At 34.1% G+C, this 13,468-nt stretch overlaps 1 protein-coding gene across 18 annotated transcripts in view; it reads left to right on the top strand.

Moving 5' to 3' along the window:
- Nucleotides 1-10,687: 10,687 nt before the first annotated feature.
- LOC149573041 (uncharacterized) overlaps nt 10,688-13,468 on the top strand; it is a 75,559-nt gene continuing 72,778 nt past the window's right edge. For all 18 annotated transcript variants that reach the window (XR_016360019.1, XR_016360020.1, XR_016360013.1 and 15 more), the window contains exons 1-2: nt 10,688-11,054; nt 11,135-13,228. Coding sequence is in view for 6 of the 18 variants with exons in the window: in XM_089814214.1 (XP_089670340.1) it covers nt 11,007-11,054; nt 11,135-13,228 (2,142 nt within the window). In the remaining 12 variants the exon portion in view is untranslated. The remainder of the gene's footprint in view (nt 11,055-11,134; nt 13,229-13,468) is intronic.

Raw genomic sequence — 13,468 nt, 5'->3', positions numbered from 1 at the left:
TTTTAATTTTTATAACTTTTATTATTATTATTTATTTATTACTTTTATTATTATTTTATTATTATTATTAATTTTAATTTCTAATTTTCTTTTATTTAATTCTTTTTCCCTCAATTAATTCTCATTTAATTAATTATAATCAAAACATCAAAGATCATGATATTTTATATTAATTTTCTCAAATAATTAATTTATTAATTAAATCTATTTATTAAGACTTAATTAATAGAAAATTCACCATAGACCTCCAAAATAAAATATGAAAACCCATCATAGAGAAAATCACACAAAATCAGTCTAAAGGGTTATAAATCACGAATTATGTCATTTGACACATTCGGTGGGTAAAATATCCAGATACTTGTCCTACCTCACTAGGACAATTGGCTTAAAGGTTTGGGATTTGGACTTGAGAATTTATCTCCCTTCTCTTATCATTGAGATAATATAATAGGGTACGCTCATCCTGGCAATTCAGGGAAGTCGATACTCGGTACCTGCAACCTGCAGAAAAACCATGCATGTACATACAATATATATAATGCTAAGCTAAACAAACAATGGCAGGAAGTGGCGCATCATGTAGATCCCGACTAAGCAGGTGACTACGATTCCATTCCTTAACCACATCAAAAACGCCATACAATAAGACAACACGCACACCATACACATGCAAGTATGGGGTAAGTATCCATAATAAAACACATGAGATAATAAACCATCCAACTAATCATCAACAATAACTGAAAACAATATAATGATCATCATGTATGCATGAAATGTAAAGTCTAAATGATCTCATCATATAACCACTGAATCCATAACATAATATCTGATAGTCTCAAAACAATACCACTAATCCATCAACATAAAACTAGTCTAAAATAATAGCAACAATATGTCCAGAAAGATGTGAACGAGGGTAGGCACTATAGTTATCATTCACACCTCTCAGAAAGACTAGCTTTTGTGAATCCTTAGACAACTCATGCTAAGGGTTCTTCTATAGTGTATACAAGAAAAATGAAACATAGTCTTCCAATGTTTCGTCCTCCTTTTGTGATATCTTGAAGACATCATCTCCTCTTGAACCAGATGCTTTGCAATACTCTTTATATTTATCCTGAAACAGAGTTTGTATTTCATCCCAAGTTCCTACTGCATTGGCTCCTAAGCCCATGAACCATCGTAAAGCTAACTCTTTCAATGTTGCTGGAAATAATTTGAGCTTATGGGCATCAATATTGTAGTCAAAACTATGATAGAGTATGTCGAATTAAAACAAGAAAGTATCAGGGTCTTTGGTTGCAAGGCCATAGAACTTTGGAAGAGTAGCTGCAGGTATATTCTTGAGATTATCAGTATTTATGAGGCTTGGGAGAGGAAATGGAAAAGCAAGTTGTTCCATTACTGGAGGTGTTAGATTATGAGGTTGCTGCTGAAAAGGAACATTGGGTACTAGATTATTAACAACTGGTGGATTTAGAGCAGTATTATCAAGGAAATTGGCCAAAATTTTAGCAAAAGGTTGAAGACCACTCATATCTATAGGTTTTGCTCTTGAGGATGATTCTGTAGAAAAAATAGGGCTTGCATCTTCAAAAGGCATCTCAACTTCTTCTTCTTCAATTTCTTCGTTCAAATTAACAGACTCCCATGGAAGAAATTTTCCATATTCATCTCTTTGTCTTTCTCTTCGATGCATGCAATTGAATTCTTCACACTAGTGAAGAAAGCTTTAAGACTACAAATTTCTAAAAACTTCAACTAAGAACTATGACTCAAGAATGCTCCTAGCTTGACACCATCCTCGACAATGGCACCAAAAATGGTCCACCTTACAATAGGTGTATAATAATCATGCCAAAGGCCATACATAGGAATAGTGTATTCAATTTAAGGACAATTTTTCCCACTATGAGGTGCATTTAATTTTGTCAACCCAGGGATGTATACTTGAAATGGTTGGCATAGTATGTACACTAGGTCTCTTAATGAGTCATTATGCTTATGCTGCCGGAAAGTAAAATGCAAGGAAAGAACCTAGACTAGTGTTGCAGGAAACTAACATACTTAACTCTTTACTAAAATGAATACTGGAAATGCAATGAAATGCTAACATATATTCCAACTCAGTTCATCTACTATAACTGTTCTCACAAATGTTGTAGGAACATCCACAAAGTATGACGCTACAGGAAGGAACTTATAACTTCTACCTGCAATACCAAAAATGCTTGAAAATAAATCTATACTACTCTAATCTAATCCACCTTCCAAGTGGGCCCCTTGGTTGGCTTCTGCTAATCTACTAACATATAATGTAAGCCAAGAACTATTTCATTACATTTCAGAAATTCATTACATGGGAACGATACATAGAACTGTAAAAATAACTCACTACAAGAGTTAGTAGTTTCTTTTCATAAACTTTATTCTTCTAACCCTTAACACAATTGGTCTGATCCCTATAAATAAAAGATTGACACTTATTCCAAAACAAAAAGCAAACAAACTAGCTATAAATCCACAGGAGAAAAAGAAGGAAAGATAACAGCTCAAGGCGAGAAGAAAAGATAACGGCTCAAGGTGAGAATAATAAAGTCTAGACAACTACTTTGACCTAATAATAAATGTAGAGAATGTTGTAAGTCTTCATAGCTCCTCCATACTCACAGTTGTGTCCTTTGGTACCGCTATACTTTTTTCGTTGTGGCTAAACCTCAACATCTTTTCTCCTTGAATGCAATTGGTTGTCTTCAACGTTCATCCTTGAATTCTTCCAATCATTTTCAGCTTCATTGCTAACAGGTTAGTTATAATGCAGAGATATTTGCAAATAAGCATTATCAAATTAAATTCAAACATGAGAACACACGTTTTGATGGTTATATGAAATACTACATTGTATGTATAATATTAGCAAGAGATGAAATATGATCTACCCATAGGTTAATCATCGGTTTAGGTAAACATAAGTTCACAAATGTCTTGATGAAAATAAAACAAAGTGTTTAAAACTATCATAAAATAGAGGCAATAATTAGCCTCAACGAGGAGCATACAAATTAATTTTTAAAAATATATTTAAATTAATTTTTGTATGATTTTGTGTGTTAAGGATTGTATGACCCTAGTAGGCAATTTTATTTGCCTCAGAATGTAAAATTGGCCAAAATAGACATATTTGGATGGAAATAGGGGTTTTGACGTCCTCTAAATCCTACTATGAAGTCTGTTTAGCCTCAAAGTGCTCTAAAATTCAGAGACCTCCTTATATTCACCAAAAAAAAAAAAAAACTTAAAAACAACCAAATATGATCCAACAAACCCTCATTCTTGCTTTCTTCAAAAAATTGAACAAGCTACAACAAATCTAACTTTGATACTACAAAGGATTTGAGCAATACAAATCCACAAAACTTGAAGAACACAGGGTTTGCATGAAAGAACTTGTCATAGAGAAGAAAAGACAAAGAGAAGGCGAGGGTTTGGCTTTGAAAATATGGAAAAATACATTATCAGATTGAAATAATGAATTAAAATTTACAATTGATCAATCTTTATAGAAGGAGATCGTAAAACCTAAAAGGGAAACCCTAAGAGGTAAATGACATTTAATAATTAATATTTAATTATTAAATGGGAATGCATGTGCATAAAGGGAAATCTTAAGAAGGGAGTAAAGGTAATTTAATAAAATTAAATGAAATTAGTCCTTTAACAAAACTTATAAAAACAAACTCATTCAATACATTTATCATCTCTTGACCTTGCCAAAGGATAAGGAAGCAAAAACATTTGGAACTTATTAAGAGGCATAAAAGAGAATCACATCAGATCTTAATAAGCCTAAGATTGAGAGAAAGATAGAAAAACTCGCGAAAAATCTATAAGCTAAGTAACTAACAAGAGTGAGAATTAATTCAACTAGAAGAAAGAAACCTAAAGAATCCCTAAATATATGCAAATATAAAAGGGAAGAGGACTACTAAGTAGAATAAATGCCTTACCCATCTATTGGTGAAACAATTGAAATTGAGAAAATTAATGAGGAAACATATTCTACTGTTGAAAAGTTGTCTAAAACTAGTCAATCAAAGAAGACCAAAGTGAAATTAATTGAAGTTTCTACACCACACCAGACCAAGACCTTTCATAACAGGACAACCAGGAGTCAAATCAAAGCATCATCGAGAACAAATAAAATAAATAAGAAGACATATGTAGATGAGGAGGGAAATAATTCAAAAAAGAGGTAACTGATATAGGTGAGAAAATAGGATATCATAGTATCAAGATACCTAATTCAATAACTGTAATTGTTGAAGTCATTAAGAAAGATGAAGTTATTGGTAACATTAGTGAATTTGAGTTTGCAAGAATGTTTTAAGTAGATAAAAATATTGAGGAATGTCATTGCATCTCATTTTTTAATAAATTGAAAAGATTTCCATGTGAATTGAAAAGCCACATTCCATGTGTATTACTTCATGTACTAAATGCTAGATAGGAATCAACATCTCAACTTGAGAAGACAATAAGAGAAAGAGCTCCCATGTACATGATGGTACATGTGACTCTTAAGGAAGTTAATGAAACTTTGGAGAAAAATGAAGGTAGATTCTATATCAAAATAGAGATTGTAAGATTAATTTCAAATAAAGATCAAGAAGTAGAAGATGATTCAATAACAACATGGAAAAGAGTTTTGAATATTGATCAGCCAAAACACAAGAGATTATAGATACACTTCAAGTTGGAGATATGTTTTCTATGAATAATTTGATTGGTGACACATCCAGTTATAATATAAGAAATGAAGTACATATTGATCTCACCAATGAACAAGATGATGAAGAAATTGAGAACAATCCTACAAACCCTAATTCCCATACTATATCTAATACAATTAAAAATGAAGATGAAACACTACATAACCTTTGGAAGCCATAATGGATTAGATGCAGTTGACACAGTCAAATAATCGAGAAAGATTAAAAAATGAGATGGATTCCAAAGGAAGATAAGGATAATTTGAAAACCCTAATTATGTTTTTAAATCAAAGGCAAGATCATATTAAAAGGAGAAAAAGGACATAAAGGACATAAAGAATAGCTAGATGAAATGGTAATGAATGAGTAACAAATAATTACAGAAAATAAAGGAGCAATCATTGACCAAATCACATAAAGACAACAAAAAGATTGTTTGGACAGAGACAAAGCATAGAGGACCTGACAAGATTTTGGAGGAAGCAATTACAGGTCAAAATCTTGATGTTTTTTCTAATAGTTCACAATAAGTAGCTAAAATCCTTTAACTAGGTTACTCTTGATAGGGTATGTAACAATCTGTGATAAGTTTTCATCGTAAATCCTTTTGCAAGGTGAACACTGTAAACAAGGGATAAATCTCTAAACTAGAGTAGTATGTAATATGATTGTTAGATACTTTTAATAGGATATCAGTCACTCCTAACATGGTGAATCACTTAGAAACTTCCAAAATTGTAGCTCCTAATAGGGCAGTCTTATCTACTGTAGTGATGAGTAGTGGGTGCCATCCCTACTATAGTTTTTCTCTCTAACCAAGGGTTTACGAGACTAAAAATCATTTGTTATGTGCATGCATGATTTGTATTAATGATTATTACTTTAGAGTTTTATATTTTAGAAAATAGACGAGCTATCATTACATTACAACAAGCTAATGGTTATGAATATCAAATTAACAGTTTACGATTAAAATTTTGAATTGGTGAATAACTTGTAGTACTAATTTACACTCCCCTCTAAGTACCTATAATTCTAAGAGCTCATGGGCATTAGTGCTCAAAATTAAGATTATCAAGAATGATAGTAGTATCTTCTTCACAGTTACAAATGGTTGTAAATTTACACAAGATCAACGTGGCAAAAATATACAAATAGATTGATTAATCGAATGGGAAGTTGATATTTGGTGGCCTAAATTCACAAGTAGGAAACATATTTATCCTAGAATCAAAAAAATTATCATGCCATACCAAAATAAAATTGGCACTAATTTTCTAAAAAGGTAAGAATAAGGAGGAAGAGAGCTTTGGATAATTCTAGGTTTAGGCTAAGGGCATAAATGATTGCATGGATTATGCTTGGGAGATTTTTTTTTAATGTGGGGATAGTAAATAAAAGTACTCTCTTATGTAAAATTCTTCTATGCTAAATAAAATTGACGTAATGCCTCTAATGCAATTAAATTAATGGATCTTTAAAGGAACCAGCTAGTATATATAATTTATATCTTAAATAGGATGTTACTATAGTAGATCAAATTTGTAATATGGTTTTTTTCTAAATTAGGATCAGTAAATCTATATAATTTGATGTAATGGGAGCACCCTTTTGATAACACTAATTTATTAATAACAAAAGTGGACAATAATTTTGAAATAGAGATTGAGTTTGAAGCATCATTTGATCTCTTAAATGAAGTACTTTAATTGTTTTTTTGACCCCAACTCTCTTTCAATCTCCCAAAGCTCTTAAATAACACATGTCATATAACTTGGGGAAGATGATAAAGTAGTTGCAAGAGTAGAAGAGCAAATCTAGAGGTTACTAGGTGAGTTGGGCAACAAATGGAGTGGATATAAGATAGTTGGAGGTAGTTTTTGATCAAGTCCACAACAAGTGCAAGCATCTAGGGGATCTTTAAGGCCTCTGAAACATATAGGTGTTGTCAATGTGCATTTATAAACATCCATGAGTTAGTTCAGACCCCTCTGGGATTCATGACATGGTTCAACAATCCCATGTGTTGTTCTACAAGTCCAGTAGTTGTATCGAGCATTGATAGGTCAAGCTTTTGGTGCAATAATGACCCTAGTTTGTAACAAGTGCTATTAGATCTTGGTCATAGGTTCAAACCTCCTTAGGTAACTCTAAGGGGAAGATTGTTGGATTAACTACCAATGTTCCCCTTTAAGATTCATGACATGGTCTAAAAACCTCTTGTGTTCTATATGTCTAGTGGTTGTAACAGACATTAACAAGTTGATCTTTTGGTACAATGACAACCCTAGCTTGTAACAGTAATTTCCTACATTATGCATGTCAAACATGAGATGAGAAAGAGTTTGAAATAAAATAAGTTAGTTAAAATATCCTGACTTTGAAACAAACAAAATAATATTTTCCTTGAATTATCTTTTAAAATTGAGAAATGAATTAAAATGTAATGCAATCTCACCTTTAATCATTTCCTTGCAATTGAATTGCCAAGGTAAAGCAATCCGATTCCAAGTAATTTCAACAAATATTTGATTTGAGAGAGAGGGGTTGACAAAACTCTTACTTCCAAAAAAATACAAGAATAAAAAAACACAATCAATTCTTTTTCCTTCGTTCCTTTTTTTCTATTTTAAAATTTTTCTCTACCCCTTTTTAATTTTTTTAAATTTTTTTTTCACATATAGAATTTTTGAATAACTATTTTTTTCCCTCTCATTTCAATGAACATTAGTATTTTCAAATGACCTATTTATAGCAATTCAAATTATCCAAATTAACTTTTCCAAAATAATGTATATTTCACAATCATAATTAAACTAATTATAATATTATAATATTTATTTTTAATGTATTTGACTTTTAAAAAAAATAAAAATTCTTCAACTTCATAATGCATGTCATAAGATTGAAATGTAGGGTGAGCATCTCCAAAATATGCTTGAATGACAGTGGGAGTTAACTAGCTTCAACTAAAATCATGCATTTATAAGGTATTATTTTCACAACAGAGAGATTCTTAAATCAACATTTATTCAAATCTAAAATCATCAATGAAAAATATGGTTCATCTTTTACTAAAAACAAGTGTGATAGTCACTATCATACTCATCAACCCAAAGTGACCTCTCCAACATAATGATTATTGGTTGGATAACTCAAACTTGTATATTTAGGTGATAAGTTATCCTTGTACTTCTATGTATCCAATTGAAACCTGTAAATTACATGTTACAAACTTACATCACAACCTTGTTCCACGGATATTTGACTTATAGGCAACTATAGAATTTGACCTGTAAATAGAGATTATAACTACTGACAACTATACAATTTAAGATTCATTCATACTTCCACACCATTGATTATACACTATTATTTAATCTTAAAGATCCCTTTGTTGAGTCTTTACCTTGTATATACTTAATTACATTTTTGTTTTGCCTCATCTCCCTTTTTCTTATTTTGGTTTTCTCTCAAAGGCTTGTTTAGATTCTCATTATATTTGCAAGAGGCAAACACCCCCACCTAGAGTATATATTGACAATATTTCTTGTTTTTTGTCAAATCACACCATCTTTTGCTTGCAAGTGAAGTGTTGTAAGACACTTCTTTGCTAATGCAACTTCTGCCTTTAGTGATATTTTTTCAACATGTATTTTTCATATGATAATGAATAGCTATGAATTTGTTTAACTATTTAGTTTGGAAATTATTTTGAGGAATGTGTTATAATGGATTTTAGGAAGTTCACATTCTTAAGGGTAGTATAGCTTAAATTAATAAAATCTTAATTACTAGTAGTTGCACATTTTTGTACGTGCAACAGGAAGCTGATAGATATGATATGTTTAGTGTATTGCTCTCTTTATGTTTATGTTGATTCATACATTTTAAAGTATTGAACTATAGAAGAAAGGTTGAAAATAAGGTTTATTGTAGGCTAACATCTTTCCATGAATTTTAACTTAAATATGTGACTAAATTTTTTTTCTTTTCTATATTCTAGTTTGCACTTGTGAAGCCTCAGTTTTATTTATTTGAATCTGCTAACTAGGGCATTGTTATGTGTATTTGAAAACATTGTGCAATTATATTGCATGTATAGTTTACACATTACAAGTCATTAATTAGAAAGTCCTATATGCAAGGTAAGTAAAAAGCGTTCCTATTCAATTTTAGTAAGCCATTTAAAATTTCCAAGAGGTAAAAAATATATCCTTCATTAAAGTAATACTAGTGACTAATAGATTAATTGTGCTCGTAATACTACATAAGTTATCAAACATGATATCATATTTGTCATTCTATATCAACAATCTGTTAAGTGTATGCTAACTGGATATACATATTTCAATTGGATCAGTAGTTACAAATAAGCCCAAATGTTATTTTCATTCTTGATTCACAATTAATTTCCTAGCAGAGAAAGATACAAAACATATTTGCCTTATCCTCTATTAATGCTAAACTTTAGACAACAATCACTACAAGTTATGAGACAAGGTACATATAATGCTCATTGGCTAGTATTCAATTGAATCAAACTGCAAAAAAACCTTTGAACTAGGCAATCAAAATCTTTGTGAGTTAGAATGGTTTAGCTGCAGGCAAGGAGAATTAGGTGATAATACAAGCAAAAAAACACTAAAAAAATGGTGTGTGTTTAAAAACTGGGTAGGGCCTAAATTTTTGAATATTGGGAACATTCAAGATAAGGGATATCAATCTATCACTCTCTCCTTAAAAAAAATAAAAAATTGAAATCCAAAATCTATGACAGTATTCATCGAGAAAAACTCAACCCGAAGACCAAGGAATGCACAGGACAATTTTCAAAGGCACTTGAACCTTTTAGACCATATCCATTACCAACGTTGTAGGAGTTTGTTTCAAAATGGGGAAATAAACAAATAGAAAGTCCAAACACTAGCGACAATTTAATAACACAATAGCAAGCTAAAAAATCAAAGAAAAACAAGCTAACCCCACGGAGGAGGGAAGATTACAAGAAATAAATGTAAGAATAGAAATGTTCGCTTGCAGAATTGGTCAATAGGAATATAAATGTTTAGTTGGAAAATTAGTCGACAAGGCTAATAATTTACCGGCAGAAATTTACAAAAACTGGGAGCAAAGCTCCCACATATAAGTCTATTGGCTTAAAAAATCAATAAGATACATGCAAATATATTGTTTGTCTAACACCCCAATAACATCATTAATGATAGTTCCACTTCATAATTGATAACATTAAAAATTAATGACCTTGGATTCTACATTCCTCATATTTTATCTGATTATATACATGAAATCCGTCCAAACCAACTCGAAACAACCTACCTACATTGATCCTTAAGAAATAATAGTTACAATTCTTACTTGTTCATTGCAAACTTATCTCTCCATTCTCTATAATACCTTAATTAATTACTACTAAGATTTCTACTATCCATCAATAAATGTAATAAATATTTCTTTGCCCATATTTGAAAAGTTAAAAAAATATTTTTACAATATCTTAATCCTCCATTCTCTCCATCTATACCTTACAAAGCATATCCTTATACTAAATGTAGAAGACCAAAAAGAACCCTCGCTATTCATTGCTAGCCTTACTGACCTATTCCTTAACACGCATCGCTTCACCTTTGTGTTTGCAATGCAACAAAGGAATTTTCAAATATCTATTTAAAAAACATAACCTAGGCAGTCGGAAAATTTGAAGATGGCGGAATAAATATAATATAATAATAATAATAATAATAAATATGAAAACACGTAGTTTAGGGTGTGGCGGTGAAATGCGAAAGCAGGGGGTGGTAAATAGTGTAATATTTATATTTATTAGCTCAAGCGGGGAAATTGAAGTAGACGTTGATTGCAAGGCTGGGGTTGCTCTCCTCATTTCACCAGAGGGACCCATCTTCACCAAGCAATAGCGAAGGAAAGGAAAATAATTGAGAGTCAAGTCGAGAGGAGCTCCTATTTTCGCTGCGTAGCCATTAAATTGAACCGAGTCTACTGAAGACTGGAGTTCAAGAAGAGAGCTAAATTTGGGTGGCCTTTTGTTGGAGGGCCAATGGCACTGCCATGCATGTAATTGTGGGCTCGATGCTTTGAAGCATGCGCCCCCACAAGGTAGCCTGTAAAATTCTCAAAGACAACTAGGGTTTGTTCAAGTATAAACAGGCGCCGGTGCAGCTTTATTCAATTTACGTTGCGCATGAGGAATGGCGCCTTCCAAGGGTCAGAAACTGCTTGTAGGAGAGAATGTGGAGGTAAGTGAATTAATCTTGTTTCAATTCAGTTGTTCGTGGAAGTGGAATTCAATTGTTTGAAGCCCTACATGTGAATGCAGGTCCGTCCGTTGGAGGAGGGGCTGCGAGGATCATGGCATGCTGCAGTTGTGATTAAAGCGGAGCATCTGTGCCGAAGTGTGGAGTACAGGGATTTTGTGACGGACGAAAAGCGGAAGGACAAGTACGTAGAACGTGTTCAAGTCACGGAAGGCGCCGAAGGTTTGGCCAGCAGAAGAGGAAGGAGGAGTACGAGCTACAGGAATAGGATTAGGCCCCCGCCCCCACCCGCCGAGGAGCAGAGATGGTCGCATGGTCTTTGCGTCGACGCTTTCTACCGCGATGGGTGGTGGGAGGGTGTTCTCTTGGATGATTTGCAACTCTCTCAACACAGGTCAGTGCTATTTCCAGACGAAGGCGATGCCCTCACGTTTCACACAAGTGAATTGAGAGTTACGCAGGACTGGGACGAAAAAGAGGGAACGTGGACTGTGCGAGGGCATTGGATTTTGGCTACCATGCAACAGGACTTGGAGCGTCCAGCGTTGCCTCTCGGCGTACTTTGGTACCATTTGCGACAGAGGTCTACTTTCATTCTTAATTTGGGGCAATGGACTGCAGCTGCGGGGAACCAGTGTAAGTGGCTCCCACATTTGAACCAGGTCGTTCGGCATCTTGTCGCCCATCCTGAGAAGCAGACGCTGCCATTTGTGAATTCCTCTTCCTCTATACCTATGAAATTAGCTTATGTTTATTCACATCGGTACACTTCCCCAACTTCATGCATGGAGGTGGAAGCGGAGAGCTCAGACAAGGCATTAGCTGTAAGGACAGATTCGGAGGATCACTTTGATGTATTACTCTGCAATGCACTGGGGAATGATGCGAGCTTAAAAGATCAAATGGATGCTACTATTGGCACTGAGATAACCCAATATTGCCAGCCTACATCTCTCGATTCTAATCTTACTTTGGACAGAAATTCAAATAAACAGGCACGCAATCTAGTTAAAATGCACCTTCTTGCCCTAGGATGGAGGTTTAGTTTCAAACCTCGCCCCGGAAAGCAAATATGCGATTTGTGCTATGTTTCACCCTCGGGTCGCGCTTACTATTCGCTCTACCGAGCTTTTGTAGGTTGGAAGAAAGAGCAGAAGGCCCAGGGACTTGTAGTTAGAAATAATGATGTAAAGGCTGAAGAATCAGCGAACTCATTGCGAGGTGCCTCTGCATCGCATACCATACGGAAATCTGGGTCAAGGGCGACAAGAAGCATGGTATCTTCGACCGTTGAGTCAAAGCGGCTACAGAGAATGTGTAGTTCTCCAGAAGTAGTGATACACGATTCCGACGATCACAGGACTGCCGAAGATGCATCCAAAATCAATAAAAGACTAAAACAATCTGTTAATAGGGTTAAGAGACTTTATGACGATGTCAAGAATAAGAGCAGCGGTACCAGTGACATGTTAACCGTCCCAGGACCGTCTCACAGGACACAGGCATGCGATCTTCTACCCGAACATCTTGATCAACCCATAGCAAGAAACATAAGTACAAAAGGAACACGCCTAAGAAATGCCGTCCAAGGTTCCTTAGTGTCCAGCAGAAAAAAACAGAAACTCGGTTCTGAAGATTCATTGGGAGTGAAAAGAAAGCGCAAATCAACCAACGGTTTCCGAATGCAGGTACTTCTTTCTGCCCCTGGAGAATCAAAAGATTCTTCTTCAGGCAAGGATAAGCGTAATGCCAGTTCCGTTCTATCCTGGATGATAGAAAATCAGGTGGTGGCAGAAAAGCAGAAAGTACATTATTTAAATTCACAGAAAGAGGGCTGGGTAACCTATGAGGGGATTCTGTGTGCATGTTGTACAAAAGTATATTCTCTAACAGATTTCGAAGCCCATGCAGGCAGCAAACGCCACCGACCTTCTGCCAATATTATTTTAGAAGATGGCAGGACTTTACTACAATGCCAGATGCAGCTCTTGGACAATGATAACAGGTCAAATGGTTGCAGGACAAAGGGTCGCAGAGCCCAGTTAAGGGGAAGGAAAAAAAATCATGATGAATGCATGATCTGTCATGTTGGTGGACATTTGATTCTGTGTGATCATTGCCCAAATTCTTTCCATATAGAATGCATTAATTTGGAGGTAAGTCTTCTGTAATTTCTGTTAATATTCTTTTGTTGGATACATGAATGCTACTATTTATCGCTTAAACCACCATTATATTACAAACTGCTTCTAGTTCGCAATTGTATGCATACATTAATAGCTGGCTTGGGCTGCTTTTCATTGCTTTGGCGTGACTAGGTTTTGAACCAACTTTGTCAAGCATCCTTAGAAAAATAATAAGGTCATGGTGGTGGACATTTGATTCTGTGTGATCAT

Source organism: Cupressus sempervirens, chromosome 2 (genome assembly GCF_028749045.1).
Source record: "Cupressus sempervirens isolate cs-2001-9-10 chromosome 2, ASM2874904v1, whole genome shotgun sequence".
NCBI classification, from domain to species: domain Eukaryota; kingdom Viridiplantae; phylum Streptophyta; class Pinopsida; order Cupressales; family Cupressaceae; genus Cupressus; species Cupressus sempervirens.
Note: the sequence above shows the minus strand (reverse complement) of the source record. Positions and strands in the feature narration are given on the sequence as shown.